Source organism: Hemiscyllium ocellatum, chromosome 5 (assembly GCF_020745735.1).
Source record: "Hemiscyllium ocellatum isolate sHemOce1 chromosome 5, sHemOce1.pat.X.cur, whole genome shotgun sequence".
Lineage (NCBI taxonomy): Eukaryota > Metazoa > Chordata > Chondrichthyes > Orectolobiformes > Hemiscylliidae > Hemiscyllium > Hemiscyllium ocellatum.
Window position 1 is genome coordinate 124946341 of NC_083405.1, and position 18122 is coordinate 124964462.

The 18122-nt window shown below is 38.7% G+C and overlaps 1 protein-coding gene across 1 annotated transcript in view; it reads left to right on the top strand.

The window, feature by feature from the left end:
* Positions 1 to 18122, top strand: part of obscnb (obscurin, cytoskeletal calmodulin and titin-interacting RhoGEF b) — an 821414-nt gene that overhangs the window by 508616 nt on the left and 294676 nt on the right. Inside the window, exons 61-65 of the mRNA XM_060825732.1 lie at positions 70 to 348; positions 1304 to 1561; positions 7497 to 7763; positions 9989 to 10261; positions 16874 to 17140. Coding sequence (XP_060681715.1) covers positions 70 to 348; positions 1304 to 1561; positions 7497 to 7763; positions 9989 to 10261; positions 16874 to 17140 — 1344 coding nt within the window. The remainder of the gene's footprint in view (positions 1 to 69; positions 349 to 1303; positions 1562 to 7496; positions 7764 to 9988; positions 10262 to 16873; positions 17141 to 18122) is intronic.

Below are 18122 nucleotides of genomic sequence, written 5' to 3' on the forward strand. Positions count from 1 at the left end.
TGACTGAGGTGAATAATATAAATGTTTGTCTTAACTTGAAGGCACTCTCATCTCAACATTGTTTTTCAGAACACATAAAAATTGTTCGTGGACTTGAAGACACTAGTGTGTTTGCTCAAAACACAGTGAAATTTCTGTGTGAAGTGTCTCATGAAGATGCTGCAAATGCACAGTGGTGGCTGAATGGAACACTAGTTCAGAATAATGAACTCCATGAAGTTGAAGCTACTAATAAGATACACACATTGACAATGAAAAACCTCACACCAGATGACTCAGGAACTGTTGTATTCAAGATCGGTTGTGAAAGTTCAACAGCTAAGTTGATGGTGCAAGAAAAACCTAAAGGTATCGTACAGTGTTTTTGTATCTGAGAAGAGTTGTCATTCTTTTAGTGCTGTTAACAGGCATTTCAGTACAGTCATCAATAAGTGGTTGTATCGGTTTTTCAAATGGTTCATTTAGTCAATTCTTGTGTTTGTAAATTTGTGACTGATCAAAGACATTACTAATCTACCCCCACTTCCAAAAATTTCATCTTTTAAAAGTGCTAAATGCTACTCAAATATTGGTCAAATAGCAGTATGCAATCAAGTCGAATCAAGATTTCCATAATCATTCATTTACGTGACCTTTCCAGCAAAGAACATCACATGACAAATTACTTTTTTAGATACTCCATTCATCTGTTCAGAAATGATGCACACATCCAGAGCAGGTAGGACTTGAACTCAGGTAATCTGACTCAGAGGTAGATACACTACCACTACAATACAAGACCCCAACTAGATTAGTTTTTAACATTACCTGCTCAACAGAAACCAGGTAGTTCATAAGTTCAAAATGGACATTATTTACTCAGATGTAATGGAAGCTAGTTAACTTGTCGGGTATTGCGGAAGTGGATGATTCATAAATTTAATTAAGTCAAGGCAAAAAGTAATCTTCAATCAATCTTTTACACAGAAAGGAAGCAGGTGTTCATCAAAAAATAATTAGAACTGTACAAAACTTGCAACGCATAAACAAACTGGCCAAATCATCTTGGTATTTACCCTCCCATTGAGAATATAGTTAAGTCACACTTACACTTCCTGCTCTCTTATTTCTTCAACCCCATTTCTTTGATCTCCCTATTGAACCTAATTCTGAACGTTGGCATCTTTTTGGCCTAAGTTTGTAACAGTATTGTGTTCTACAGAGAATTAGGATGTGGACTGGCAGTGAAAGGTTTGGCACAAAAGAAGAATTCAGTTTGTTCATAAAGGAATAACTTACTTTAACTTATTATTTGCATTTCTAGTTCTTTTCAGACAAAACCTCCAGGACCTAAAAGCACAGGAAGAAGGTACAACAATTCTTCATTGTGAACTTTCTGAAGATGGAATGGCTGTAACATGGAAGAAAGGCTCAGAATCTATTAAATCTAGTAGCAAATATGAAGTGAGGCAAAATGGTCCTGTGGCTGAGTTGGTTATTTCTGACTTAACTCTAGAAGATGCTGGAGAATATACCTGTGAATGTGGAGATCAACAAACCACTGCTTCCCTAATTGTGGAGGGTAGGAAGGGCACAAGTTAATTTGAGAATCTTCATGGTCATACAAGAATAACAAAATCATTCTGTGTTTCCTGTCTGCATTCTGTCTGTTAACTTTCCTTCTCAATTTATTCCCATCGTTATGCTGTTGTCAGTTCTTTTCATTTAGTATTGAGTTGCGTTTTTGTTTTATTATTTGTAGAGGCAGACCTGTCATATTTCTGATGTCACTTGTAGTTTCAGTGCCTAGTTTTAAACATAAAACTTTAAGATCCCAATACTGAGATTTTTGTAAAGCTATGACAAAATTATTGCTAACACCAAAGAGGAAAGTCCAACACAATTTCTCTGGCCAAGAGAGAAAGCCTGCTTTTAGACAGTGCATTAAATGTTACAACAAACATAGAAGGCAAAACACTGAAAACTGAATAAAAGAAATGAGATTTAAGCGTGACCGGGGATAGTTTTTATATAAAAGGTAAAAATTGAGATAGCAAGACAAAAGTAGGATTGTTTTTTGTGAATCTGACACAAGATTACTTACAGAAAACAGGAACAAAGGCTCAGATGTTTAAAAAAAATCACAGCATTATTAATTGCCTCCCTAATTGTTACTGCTTTTTCCCTTTCCCCTTCTGACCATCCGCCCAATCCCCCATTTCTGGCTCAACAACTTCCTCCAATGGAGCTGACACACTCCAAATGCTGGGACCACTACTCTGCATTCCCAACTGGTTAGAGCTGTCCCATAATGACTGACGTATTTTGCTGAACTTAATTAACTTTTTGGTGTCTCTGACAACAGGCTGGAAGGCCAAGGTCAACTGTGCTTCAGCTGCTTCCAGGAACTCTAATGCAATTTTGTGGCCTAATAGGAAATGAACTGTTTATTCCTATTAAGTAGTTATCTTTCCTCCAAGAACTTTTAGCCAAAAAGAGGAGCAGAACTGTTCTGGTCCAAAAGTACCACTAGATGCAGTGATTATTGCAGGAAGTGTACCCATCTTACAGCAACAAGACTTCAAAATGGGAGTGTGTGGAATCAGCTGGGGAATAGTCCGTTAGATGACTGTAGATAAGTAAACGATGGAGGATTTGTTTTTGTTAAGAACAGTGAGGTATGTTTCCTCAGGTGTAGCCAAGCATCTGGGGAAGGGGGCCTCTCTGAGGATCACATGTTTCAGGAATCTCCTGTAGATTTAGCTCTGCAAGGAAGCTGTTGTCTTTTACTGGATTGTCTTTCCATCTGGCAAAGCCCCCAACTCCCCATGTTCTCTAAATGGTTGTGGGCAGGGGTCCTTGATAAAATGCACTAAACAACCTCATTTGATTTCTGAGCTGGAAGTAACTTCTTAACCTTCCTAGATCCTGAGCGACTTGAACAGAATTGGGAAGGTGATGGGTACCGCAATCAGTCCTCTCTTGGAAGCCCCACCCATCTGGCTCACTACTTTCTTTCATAGGTTGGATTAAATTAATTAAGAAGAAGATTTTGATTCAACTTATTGACACACAGCCAACCAGTAAAGACACAGGCTTACTGGCAAGCAAGTATATCATGGAGGGTAGATTTCAGCATATTCCTTTGGGTAGGAGTCAGTCTTAGGTAGAGTGTGACTTCCCGTTCTTAACCACTCAGAATTTTGCTCCTCACTCCTCATTCAAAATTCTGATTTTGCATTAATTCAAAAGGCTCCCACCTACCTCTGATGACTGCCTCAATCATGCAATTTAGTTGAATAATTAAACTCAATGGGAGGTTTCACCACAATAAACACAGCGGCTACAAGAGCAGGTCAGAGACTAGGGATACTGCGGCAAGTAACTCACCTGACACCCCAAAGTCTATCCACCATTTACAAGGCACAAGTCAGGAATGTGATGGAATATTCCCCACTTACCTGGATGGGTGCAGATCCAACAACACTCAAGGAGCTTGACCCAATCCAGAACAAAGCAACCCACTTGATTGACACCACATTTACAAACATTCAATCCCTCTACCACTGGCGCTCAGTAGCAGAAGTATTTACTATCTACAAAATACACTGCACATATTCACTGAAGATCCTTAGACAGCATCTTCCAAACCCACAGCCACTCCCATCTAAAAGGACAAGGACAGCAGGTACTTGGGAACACCACCACCTGCAAGTTCCCCTCCAAGCCACTCACCGCCCTTGGAAATATACTGCCATTCCTTCACAGTCATTGGGTCATAATCCTGGAATTCCCTCCCTGCCAGCATTGTGGGTCAACCCACAGCAAGTGGACTGCAGTGATTCAAGAAGACAGGTCACCGTCACCTTCTCAAGAGCAAATAGCGATGGATTATCATTGCTGGCCAGCCAATCATGCCCAAGTCCCACAAATAAAGTTAAAATATTAAATGGGCGACCAGTTACATTCAAACATTTTAAGGGACTCCTTCCTGTATTTATATTGGGGAATACTCGACAACGGAACAGCCAGAATTTTTCCACCCAGATCAGAAATGCTCTGCTCCACAATCCTTACCCAGGAATAAATGCTCCAGAAGGTTTTCATTCTGTGGGATGGGATGAGCCGTGGCAGGTGTTCCCGGAATGAGTTTGAAGGCTTCCAGGTATACAGGCTGGCTGGACGAAAGGCACTGCTTCAGAACCTTGCCAAAGATATAAAACAAACTAAAACAAAATGCTACCTTCATTCTTTGCACCCCCTGTCCCTCCAAACACACACACTCTCTCACTCTTAACCTCATGCCTCCTGTCCCCTAAAACCATGTCAATCGATGTCCCTGAACTTTCTCCAAATAGCCCCCTTACAACCTTGTCCCCTTCACGAATACCTGTAACCTATTATTGCCCCAGTGCCAATTAATGACAACTCATGCCACTCCACATACCACCTTTTGCACTTATACCTTCTTTGCCAGTTTATCCAGTATCCACAACAGGCAGCTTTTAAGCATTGTCCTGAGAATTCATAAAGTTCTTAAATGTCTACTAAGGAATTTATTATTTAAAAACAAAACGCTCTCATCGATTTAAAAAACATATTTACTACATTTACCTTAGAGTCATAGAGATGTACAGCATGGATAGAGACTCTTCGGTCCAACCTGTCCATGCCGACCAGATATCCCAACCCAATCTAGTCTCACCTGCCAGCACCTGACCCATATCCCTCCAAACCCTTCCTATTCATATACCCATTCAAATGCCTCTTAACTGTTGTAATTGTACCAGCCTCCACCACTTCCTCTGGCAGCTCAATCCATACACGGACCACCATCTGCGTGAAAAAGTTGCCCCGTAGGCCTCTTTTATATCTTTGCCCTCTCACTCTAAACCTATGCCCTCTAGTTCTGGACTCCTCGACCCAGAAAAAAGACTTTGCCTATTTACCCTATCCATGTCCCTCATAATTTTGTAAACCTCTATAAGGTCACCCCCTCAGCCTCTGACAGTGAGCATAAGAGGTACAGTTAGTACGTTTGCAGATGACATCAAAATTGGAGGTGTGGTGGACAGTGAAGAGAGTTACCTCAGATTACAACAGGATCTTAACCAGGTGGGCCAATGGGCTGAGAAGTGGCAGGTGGAGTTTAATTCAGATAAATGCAAGGTGCTGCATTTTGGGAAAGCAAATCTTATCAGGACTCATGCACTTAATGGTAAGGTTCTACGGACTGTTGCTGAACAAAGAGATTTTGAAGTGCAGGTTCATAGCTCCTTGAAAGTGGAGTCGCAGGTAGATAGGCTAGTGAAGAAGGCGTTTGGTATACTTTCTTTTATTGGTCAGAGTATTGAGTACAGGAGTTAGGGGGTCATGTTGCGGCTGTGCAGGACATTGGTTAGGCCACTGTTGGAATATATCATGCAATTCTGGTTTTCCTATCGCAAAGACGTTGTGAAACTGGAAAGGGTTCAGAAAAGATTTACAAAGATGTTGCCAGGTTTGGAGGATTTGAGCTATAGGGAGAGGCTGAACAGGCTGGAGCTTTTTTCCCTGGAGCGGTGGAGGCTGAAGGGTGACCTTATAGAGGTTTGTAAAATTATGAGGGACATGGACAGGATAAATAGACAATGTTGTTATGGTTCTGTTCGCCAAGCTGGGAATTTGTGTTGCAGACGTTTTGTCTCCTGTCTAGGTGACATCCTCAGTGCTTGGGAACCTTCAGGTTGTCAGTTCCAGCTGTCCATTGCAGTGGTCCGTATATTGGTTCCAGGTCGACGTGCTTATTGATTGAATCTGTGGATGAGTGCCATGTCTCTAGGAATTCCCTAGCTGTTCTCTGTTTGGCTTGTCCTATAATAGTAGTGTTGTCCCAGTCGAATTCATGTTGCTTGTCATCTGCGTGTGTGGCTACTAAGGATAGCTGGTCGTGTCGTTTCGTGGCTAGTTGGTGTTCATGGATGCGGATCGTTAGCTATCTTCCTGTTTGTCCTATGTAGTGTTTTGTGCAGTCCTTGCATGGACATTTGTACACTACATTGGTTTTGCTCATGCTGGGTATCGGGTCCATCATTCTGGTGAGTTGTTGTCTGAGAGTGGCTGTTGGTTTGTGTGCTGTTATGAGTCCTAGTGGTCGCAGTAGTCTGGCTGTCAGTTCGGAAATGCTCTTGATGTAGGGTAGTGTGGCTAGTCCTTTGTGTTGCGGCATGTCCTCGTTCCGTTGTCTTTCCTTTAGGCATCTGTTGATGAAATTGCGCGGGTATCCGTTTTTGGCGAATACATTGTATAGGTGTTCTTCTTCCTCTTTTTGCAGTTCTGGTGTACTGTAGTGTATTGTGGCCCTTTTGAATAGTGTCTTGATGCAACTTCTTTTGTGTGTGTTGGGGTGGTTGCTTTCGTAGTTCAGTAGTTCAATAGACAAAGTCTTTTCCCTGGGGTGGGGGAGTCCAGAACTAGAGGGCAGACGTTTCAGGTGAGAGGGGAAAGATGTAAAAGAGACCTAAGGGGCAACCTTTTCATACAGAGGGTGGTACGTGCTGTCAGAGGAAGTGGTGGAGGCTGGTACTATTGCAACATTTAAAAGTCATTTGGATGGGTATATGAATAGGAATGGTTTGGAGGGATATGGGCCTGGTGCTGGCAGGCGGGACTAGATTGGATTGGGATAACTGGTCGGCGTGGACGGGTTGGACGGAAAGGTCTGTTTCCATGTTGTACATCTCTATGACTCTATAACCGTACTCTCCTGAAGAGCATCAGACCCCAATCAAAGGTGTCCAGGACCATATCCAAAAGCGTACCCTACCTTTCCAAAGAGCTCAGGAAGCTTGAGACCTTCTCTCCCAGGTCTAAAATGCATAAATCATACTTTGGATATCCCATTAGAAAAAAGTAGATTTGACTGAAGAACCTGCACTTTAGCATTTGCAGTTGCCTCCATTAACCATGGATACACACAATAGATATCACCCCATTCCTCCCTAGAACTCATTTGCAAAAAATGATGAGTGCAATGTTTGAGGATGAGATCTCTGAATTTAGGCCTCGAGTTCCATTTATATAACAACAGAGGTGCTCTCCAGTGCGAACATCCAAGCCCACACACTCAGTATTGAATTGTACAGTCCTCAAGTTGCACAGCATTTGATTTGACCTGAAAAGCCAGTCACTATGTTTAGAATATACAAGAAGAAGAACCTTTGTGTAGCAGGAGTCATAAAGTATGGTCTTTTTCTAATATTAACCTTAAGGAATTTTGACAGGTACTTGGAGAATATAGCAATATCTTCAGTTGAAGTAGAAATGTAGGGCTTGATTGGTGTTGTTGCACATGTGGAAACTGTGTTAATGCTGTAGAACAGTGCAAAATTAAATGAAAATAATCATTGAATAGTTGAAGCTGACCAGCTTTGTTATATAAATGTAACAAGGGTATGCGTCATAATCATTGTCATATTCATTCCAAATCTCATTCATTCCTAAAAATCTCACATCTTTTACGTTTATATATACCTCAGCTGTACCTGCCTATTTCAAAAAAGAGCTTCAGGATGAGGAAACTGTGGAAGGTCACACTGTCACACTGCGCTGTGAACTTTCAAAGCCTGATGTTCTTGTGGAATGGAGAAAGAGACTTGCAGTGCTTCAACCAAGTGACAAGTATGAAATGAAGCAAAATGGTGCTGTAGTAGAATTGCTAATCCACAATGTGAAACGAGGAGATGCTGGCAAATATACTTGTTATTGTGGGAATCTACAAACAACAGCTTCCTTAACTGTTAAAGGTGACAATTTAATTATTTTTAAACTTTTACTGCAAACACTTTTTTTCCGAGGGAAAGCATCTTCATAGGAAATCAAGGGAAATGTGTGGATGTACTTAGTGTCACACCAAAGATTATCCTGGAAAACAAAAGCCAATATAGGGATAATTGGCTCTTTAACAAGAAGCACAGAGTAGGTATAAATAGCTCTTTTTCAAATTAGAAAATTGTGGAGTGGTGTGTGACAAGGATTTGTGCTGGGACCTTATTTATTACAATTTATCTAAATGATTTGGATGAAGGGATTGAAGGTTATGATTGCCAAATTTGCTGACAGTGCAAAGATATGTAGGAAAGTAAGTTGTTGACTCATGATGATTATAAAAAGACATTGATAGATTAAGTGAGTGAGCAAAGATGTATAAGTGGAGTGTAAAGTGGGAAAATGTACAAATTTCTAATTTGGTAGGAACCATAACAATCTAAAAGGTGAGCTCTGAGATGCAGAGTCCTCATGATTTAACCATAAAAGGTGAGTATGCAAATATGGCAGGTGATTAGAAAAGCTAATAGAATGTTATAATTTTCTGTGATAGGAATCCAGAGTACTGTTCACAGTAGTGGTTACCTTGTTTAAGGAAGGACATACATGGATTGGAAGCAGCTCAGAGAAGGTTTATCAGACCAATAATTGGAATAGTTGAGTTGTCTTTTTTAAAAAAAAAAGTTGGACAAGCTAGGCACATATCCACTGGATATGTGGATAAATATGAAGGTAAATATGAAGAGGGTGTTTCCTCTTCTGGAAGTATCTTGATCCAGGAGTGACTGTTTAAAATTCAGAAATTGCCTATAAAATAGATTAAGTGAATTCTTTTCTCTTCGGGTGGTCAGGATGAGGTGAGGATGTAATCAGATCAGCAGTAATCTTATTGAATGGCTGAGGAGCTGAATGGTGTAGCCCTGTTCCTGATTTGTTGGTTTGAAATGGATTTGAACAGCAGAACAGCTTTAATAGTTCTAAGGTAGAGGAAAATAGATTCAAGTGAAGAAAGTGTTGAAAACGTATCAGGGTAAGTCAGAATGTAGATTTGAGGATGTGTTCAGACCAGCAGTGATCTTGTTGAATGGCATACACCTGCTCCCGATTTGTTAGTTTGAATGTGAAATGGCTTTAAATAGCAGAACAGCTTAAATCTTTGGTGCAATAAACCAGAAAATGCTGATCAAATTCAGAAATTCTGACAGAATCTGTGGATAATTCCGAAGAGAATTCATGTGTGAACTTGAAAGATCATGAAATACTCACTCTGTTTCTCTCTCCACAAATGCTATCAGACCTGCAGAGTTCCTTCAGCACTTCCTGTTTTATTTCAGTTCTCCAGTATCACATTTATTAAATTCTTGGTGCCCAATTCAAAATCTATAACGATTAGCAATGGAAAACATGTTCTTTAGCTAATTAAAGGCTATTGAAGTTATATTAAGAATGCTCAATAATTCTTTAAAGTGCAACAGGATTCTGGATCTCTACTTTTAAGTGACACTGAGAGTGGAAAATATCATTACATTTCTTTTTAATTTACAGATGTTTTTCTTCAGGTACAGATTGAGTAGTACAGATTTTTTTTTGTTAATGAATAAACCAAACAGGGAAAAAAAGCTTTGCTAAATGGAATAGCGAACTGGATTTGATTCATTTAATTGTTTAATAATATTGTAATAGTAGTGCAGATTGTTCAAAATGATTTCTACCAAATGTATTTAACAACACAGCTTTATAAAAATGAGGAATAAATGATTTCTGTACCTGGAACATAAGACACCTGTGCAATCAATGTAGTTGGAGAATTTAATAAAGTATTTAATAGTCATTGCATTAGTTAACTTGATGAAATCTAAACTTGAAAGGTCTTTATCTTCTGCAACATTAGAAACTTATATTGACCCATGAATCTTCCTGAATCCTTTGAATAAAATATAAAATGTCTTTGTTTTATGATTGTCAAGCTACTTTTCACAGGTTTGACTCCTATCTCTTATAATATACTTCTGGAAAGAAAGTTGCTTACTAAATATGAAATTGCTCACATACCGGAATCATGGGCTAGTTATATAGATTCATATCTTTTTGCTAACTGCTCTAACTGGCTGTACATGTGTATTTTTATTCTTTATTGGATGCAGTTGATCAGCAAATTGCAGATAAATGTTTATTTTTAAGTCTTTTTCATTTTATTTTCCAGAGCTCGAAATTAAAATAGTTTCTGGTTTAAAGAATACTGATGTCTTTGCTGGTGAGTCAGCCACATTTAGTTGCGAACTTTCGCACAAGGATGTGGAAAATGTGCAGTGGTGGTTGGATGGTTCACCCCTACAGAATAATGATCTGAATGAGATATCTGTTCAAGATGGAAATATCCATACATTAACGTTACAGAGCCTGGGAACCGATGACTCCGGAACAGTGACATTTAAGGCTGGGTCACTTATTTCTTCAGCAAAATTATTAGTTAAAGGTATTTGGTCAGATAAAGATTTGTTGGAACTATTATTTTCTGAATGCTGATGGTTTTGCTGCATGCCTTTGTTATTTCAGATTGTGAGAGGTGATATGGATCTTATTTTGGATTTAAACAGTCAGTCAATAGATGGATTATACTGATAAGTGAATTACAGAGCTGTTGGCTTTGGATTGACTTTTGCTAAAATTTGGCTAGGTACCGATTTTAGGGAATATCATGGATGGTTTCTCTCCATGAGCTCTAGCAAATTATCTAATGCTATGCCTTGCACTTGCCTCATTACATATGCAGCCCCTTTTCCAAGGTACCCAGTTTGCACTATTGTGTGCTTAGAATTTGCGGAAACAATCACCACTACCAAGATTTTTAAGTACTGTGCTAATTTTAAAGCCCAGCTGTGTACCAGGTCAAGTGCTGCCAGCCAGGAGCTGCCCTTCACAGGGCACATAATGGAAGAGGAATGAAAAGCTGAAGCTTCTGAGGGCACACAGGTGGCATAGGTGACAATTCTTTGCAAATATATGTTCTCATTAATAAATGTATTGTTATGTCATCACCTGTCTGATCAATGTCTTAACACCCTGTCTAGTAAGTGCTACTCATATCCTAACACCCAATGTAGCATAGCACCTTCTCATTGTTCAATATGGGAGCAACACACATAGAAGGCGTTTAACTTGATGATCACCTTCACTTTTATTAAACAATACCAAAAACGAAGAGAGAACAGAAAATCTGCATTCGTTTGAGGACAGGGGCCACTTGCCTTTGAGTAACAACAAATTTATAGTCAACGCATGATTACTGCGCTGGCTCACATCTGTTTGGATTGGATGTCAGTTAGGTTGTGTCTAGCTAGTTACACCTGATACTGCAGAGCTTTATATGCTGAAGTTGATATTCCTCCTGTTAGTGTCCTTATCTTCCTCCTTGAAAAACTACTGCCTTACTCCCAGTTCTTGGCATGGGCTGTGTTGTATCTGCATTCAACCTCAGTAAGAGTTTGAGAAATGAAACCAGCATTCATCTTTGCAGAGGCAATCCTCATCTCTTAACAGCCATCGTTGTAAGCCATCTGGCCCTTAAAATGAAGGTGGGATATGGGACTTGTCAAGGATACCTTGGAGCTCACTGATATCTTTCATTGCAATGCTGCTGCCATGGTGCTTTGTACACAGGGACAAGCACCCATCTCGTACTTCAGTACAGGGTGTGTCTCAGAGTTTTTAGCTTTCTATCTCACCACTCATTTATTTTGCACCTGCTAGGATGCTCATAGCAACTCTGCCATACCTTGCCTAGCTGAGACACATAGCCAAACAATTTGTCATGTATGGTAAGAATGAGCAGTCAAGGGGACTGTGGTCAGTTCAGGGACTGGTTTATCAATCAGAAATGGTGTTGATGTGTCCTAGGTGAGTGAAGAAGAGCAGAATGCAGAAATGGTTCGTGGTTTATAGGGATGGTGTGGGTGAGTAAAAAGTGAGGTCTGCAGATGCTGGAGATCAGAGCTGAAAATGTGTTGCTGGTTAAAGCACAGCAGGTTAGGCAGCATCCAAGGAACAGGAAATTTGACGTTTCGGGCCAGAGCCCTTCATCAGGAATGAGTGAGAGCCATTATGGGAAGATAGTGCATGCAACATTAAGAGTGCTAGACCATGAGACTTGATAGGAGGTGGGTGCAATGGCAAGCTCAGAGTAAGTATGAGGTAGCTGATAGAAAGTGGTGAAACTGACGTGTGCCAGACTGTGACACCATACTCACCCAGTGTGACTTCAAATCAGAATAGCAGCATTTCACGTAGTGTGCAGATTTGTTTGTAAATACTACACCCCAGCGTGATTGTTGTAAGATCCCTAAACACTGAGCATTTCACCATGGCTAAGCAGGCTGCCATGCAAGAGCACTACTGTGGAAGCATGATACATATCTAATGAAGTGAGTAGTATAAAATTACATTAGAAAAGTTACTAAAGCTCATGGAGAGAAACCTTCCATTGAACTCCCCGAAATTGATACTCAGGTGATTTGTTTTGGGAAAATTCTGTTCAATGTTTAAATGGCTAATGATTTCTTATGGGTCGATTTGAGGTGAGCAATTTCAGATTTTTACATCTTGTCAGGCGAACAGACAAATGGAAATGAGGGCATGAAAGGAGTTTTTGGGAGTGAGACTATGTTGAAAGATTTCAAGAGTGGTGGGATTGGATTTTGGAGGCACGGGAGGGGGGAAGGAGAAGGAAGAGATTAGTATTTGTGGGGTAGGTTGGCTGCAATCATGCATGGGGAGGTCAAAGTTCTGGGAATGGAGTTGGGGAAAGTAGACAAGTCATGATCAGCGGGGAGGCCAAATGTTATCTTCCACAGTTGGGGAAATATTCCTGTTCTCCCTTTATTCTTTGTTCATTCCTCAACTCTCGCATGGAGAATATAGAACATTACAGCACAATGCAGGCTCTTTGACCCTTGATGTTGCGCCAACCTGTGAAGCCAATTTGAAGCTCATCTAACCTACACTATTCCATTATCATCCATATGTTTATTTAGTAACCATTTAAATGTCCATAAAGTTGGTGAGTGTAATATTGTTATAGGCAGGGCATTCTACGCCCTTACTTCTCTCTGAGTAAAGAACCTACCTCTGACATCGGTCCTATATCTATCACCCCTCAATTTAAAGCTGTGTCCCCTCATGCTAGCCATCACCATCTGAGGAAAAAGGCTCTCACTATCCACCCTATCTAATCCTCTGATCATCTTTTTTGTCTCAATTAATTCACCTCTCAACCTTCTTCTCTCATAGGACCTTCCGTCCATACCAGGCAACATCCTGGTGAATCTCCTCTGCACCCTTTCCAATCCTTCCACATCCTGCCTATAATGCGGCGACTAGAATTGTACGCAATACTGCAAGTGCAGCCACACCAGAGTTTTGTACAGCTGCACATGACCTCATGGGTCCAAAAATCAATCCCTCTACCAATAAAAGCTAACACACCATATACCTTCTTAACCACCCTATCAACCTGGTTGGCAACTTCCAGGGATCTATGTACACGGACTCAGGATCTCTCTGCTCATCCACACGACCAAGAATCTTACCAGAAGCCCAGTACTCTTTATTTCTGTTGCTCCTTCCAAAGTGAATCACCTCACACTTTTCTGCATTAAATTGCATTTGCCACCTTTCAACCTAGCTCTGCAGTTTACCTATGTACCTCTGTAACCTGCAACAACATTCTGCACTGTCCACTATTCCACTGACTTTAGTGTTGTCCGTAAATTTACTAACCCATCCTACTCTGCCCTCATCCAGGTCATTTATATAAATGACAAACAGCAGTGGCCCCAAAAGAGATCCTTACGGTACACCACTAGAAACTGAACTTCAGGATGAACATTTCCCATCATCCACCACTCTGTTTTTACAGTTAGCCAACTTCTGATCCAAACCGCTAAATCACCCTCAATACCATGCCTACGTATTTTGTGCAATTGGCTACTGTGGGGAACCTTATCAAATGCTTCTCTGAAATCCATTTACACCACATCAACTGTTTTTCTGTCATCCACCTGTTTGGTCACCTTCTCAAAGAACCAATAAGGTTTGTTTCTGGACAACACCTGAAGAAATATTTTCTTTAAATGAGATTGCAAAACAAAAGCATGCAGAGAACTCTTTTCTAGCAGTTAGGGTTCAATTGATGAACCTGTAAATCTTATTTGGAATTAGATTCAATCCAAATAGTTTTATACTGGAGAATGACACATTTTACATTTATTAATGTGGTAATACTAGGTACTGATGAAGTGGCTAGTAATAAATTTGTGCAGTGATTTTAAAATAATCAAGTAAATGTTGTTGCTTTGTATACTGTATTAAGAAGCCACTTACCCAGTACACTAAAATAATATTTTACATTTGGTGCAGATCTTATAATATTTTGTTGTTTTAATACATGTGCAATCCTACATCAAATTTATCAGTTAAGTTTGATTGCTCTTAATTATCATTCAGACTTAAATATCATATTTCACTTTGTCTGCTTGCCTCAGATTCAGTAGTAGTGTAGTTGAGTTTGCTATCAACATATGAAAAGCACCAAAATTAAAATAATAAACAACCTTACAGGTGTACATGCAAAGTATTCATTTTGCAATATTTGATTATACACAGATACCAAATAATCTGTTTCAGAGCTGAGATGTAAGTGAGAGATCACACTAATGTAGGGGTCAGATCCCACTTGGAACACTGCATTTAGTTTTGGGTAATGAATCTCCAGAAAATAGGCCTTGGAAGAGATTCAGTCAGTGACACCAATGCCTATTGGGTAAATACTTAAATCAATGAAGAGTTTAGATAAACAGACAGAGAAACTATCAGCTCTGTTGGATATAATATTAAGTCAGAGCTAGATCTTTTGGAAATGAAATCAGGAAGCACTTCTTCCATACAAACAAATTGTGGAAAAGAGAAATTTAATGTCCTAAAAGAATGCCTATGCTGGAGTGATTGAAACCATCAAGCTGAAGTTGATTGATTTTCATTAGGTAAGAGTAACAAAGATTGGAAATAACATTGATTTACTAGAGATTAAATACAGATTACCCAGTATCTAAATGAATGTTAAAATTTATGAATATCTAAATGGTTTCCTATTTAAGTATTTTTCTGCACATATTCAATGTTATAAAAATTGCACATTTATTACTGAAGGACATTTATTTTAATAAGGGGTAAAATGAATCATTGATATGAATGAGCACAATGGGGAATGTGCAGACATGGTGAGGGTCAGTAGATCACCTGCTGCAGAGAAAGAGTCCGAAATTAAGCAGACAAGTTGATCTGCAGTAATCTATTTCAGATGCTTATGTCATTATAACTGCATGCCAACTAACAGTCTGAGACAGAGCAGTATCATGTCAACAAGAGGTCCAGGTAAGTTTGTTTTTTAAACTAACTCTTAACTTCTTTATAGTCACAGTACAATTTAAACTGCAGCTAAACTTAAATATTGTGTGTTATATTCTATAGTCATACTCAGATTGATGTTCAGATCAGATGTTCAACCAAGGTCTCATCTGCTTAGTTAAGCAAACATAAAAGTTTAAATACAGATTTTACTAGCATTATTGCTAATATTTCTCTCATTTCATTGTCAAAAAGCAAACTGTCATATGCTGTCTGTGGAATCTTGCAGTATTTAGTTTGCTTGTGAACGTTCTGACATATGAACACTAATTAAGCATTTCAGTTCTTGTTCTCATCCTTGCTTTTCTGCAAGCTTCCAAGGTTAATCTTGCCTTTGGAAATTCTTGAGATGCATTCTTTTCTATGGTGGCATAAAACCGCAGTTGTCTTTTACACCTTTCTTGCAACATCCTACTAACATTTTGCAACATAGGGCATTCATTTATTTAACCTTTAATCTTTCTCGCAACCATTAAATGATCCATGAAACAACCTCACAGCAGTATTCATGCCTTAACATTATGGTCTTTTTAAATTGTATGCCTTCTTTTGGATCTTGTGCCAGAACTTGAGATTGGTTGATAATACATTAACAGTATTCATACTTTTCAGTTACACTTACATTAATCCCTTTATATTCTCAGAGGCCATCCTTCCATCGAAGTCTGGTTATATCAGTCCATTACTATGGTAACCAGCATGTTCAGGACCTGGTGTATAAATGGACTTTTTGACTCTGCTGTTGATTGTTTAACAACAGTTTTGCTCACAGGAGTTACATGATTAACCATTGACTTGTATGCTTTAAATGACTTATTTAATGTTAATCACAGTGGAATTGAGTGATACAATGTGGCAGCAGTAAAGTTGTTGAACAGAGCAAATTTAACCTTGTTTAAATCTAGCTTTACTCAGTTACTGCCGTAGGCATTATTTAATGGACATACATCTTTGTATGGCACAATTGACAAGTACAAGTTTTCTAATCAATGTGTATTGTATAATAGAGGGTTTACAAAATTGTTAAGAAGTTAATAGCAAAAGGAAAAGTCAGAAGATTCCCTTTATCAGAGGTTTGAGAAATAAATGACCGGAAAATTCCACAAGACTGAGCATACAGTTGAAATGGTGAATGCCTTGTTGAATGTCAAGGCCCTTTTCTCTTCCTAGCTGTTCAAGAATTCTTGTGAAGTGCTGTAGATATTTCTGATACACTAAGCAATTGATTAGTTAAAGATGTTGACTTTAAATTTCATCTTTGAATGATATTCAAAGACTCATGAAATAAGTTTATTTGGTTCTATCAAAATTTCGGGTAGCTTTTACTTACTGGAATTCTATACATTATTACAAATATATTTTTCAAAGCTTTGTGATTAAATTTATCTCAGTGTTAACTGTGATCTTATTAGTAACCTTATAAAATAAATGTTGTAGCTCACACTTTCTACTTTCAGCACTGATGTGAATTATCATCAGTGAACCAGGAAGCAATTAAAAAAAAAGGATGTTGGTTGTGAATTCTGCAATATTTAATATTGTTACATGTTTAGGATAAATTAACTTTCAAATATTGGGCTTTTTTTCAGTGCTGCTAATAAATCTCCTGTGGCATATTGATTGACAGATCCAACGATTGAGGTAGTAAGCGAAATGGAAGATATTATTAGAGAGGAACATGGTACAGCAGAGTTTATCTGTCAGTACTCCAGACCAGTCAAGGCTGTGTGGAGAAGAAATGACAAAGAGGTTCAGGCTGATGGTCATCGCGTGATTATTGACCAGGACTGGAATGTAGCAAAACTGAAAATCTGTGATGTCACCCCAACGGATAGTGGGACGTATACTTGTGAAGCAGCTGGAACAAAAGTTGCTGCAAAACTCAGTGTTCCAGGTGAGCCCTGGAGACATATAATACAGCCCCTAAAACAGTATATTTTGTGCTCAATAATAAATGTAAATTTAATATTGCAAGAAGATAAACAAAACACAGAAGGATATATTTGTTATAAAATCTAGGTTTAGAATTATTAAACAACCCCATATTAATTAATCTTATTCTCTCATTAACTATTTTCTATCATTGTGGCAATTTGCATCCTTGGTTCTAACCCTATAACCTACATTTCTAAATACAATCAGAATCATCTCATTCAATCAGAAACACATTTATTATTTCTCCTATTTCCAAAACTTCCTGCTGTGCCTACTGAATACCCTTTTTTAAAACATTGCCAAGTAAATTTCTGTAAATTTGTCAGTGCCTCCCTCTGTATTATAAATGTTCTATGATTGAATTGCAAACCTTTGCATCTTTGGTTTATAAGCGAAGATTATTCAGAAAGACTCCTAAATGAGTGACTAAGAACAAACTTGTTGTAAGAATGAAGTACGGAACAGTATATTTTAAGAGGGAGAAAGTGATGAAGAATTATTAGTGGTTAGAAGCTCTGACTAATAGAAAATTTATTGGATCCACAAACCAAACTTCAATGATTACTTTTGCAACCCCTTTAGCAATAAGAGTTGGAGTTTAGCAGTTAATATTAAATTAGCCAAATAGGTTTCATGCCAAATTAGGTCACTTTTAGACTCTTAGCTTTATAATTTATTTGTGCTACTCTTTATTGTTCATATTTTCATTAATGGAATGAATTTCTTCATGGCAGTAAACTTTGAAAAACTTTAATGAAGGTCAGCAGAACAGCATGAAGAGCATGACAGGTATAAAGTAGAATCCCCTCTGAGTGCAAATCTGAGATCAGATATTCGCATTTTATAGTACCATCCATGTTCCTCAGATATCATATAATGGAAGACCCTCCCACTTAAACCTTACATAATGGCCATAAGTGCACAACAATAGATCATTTTGC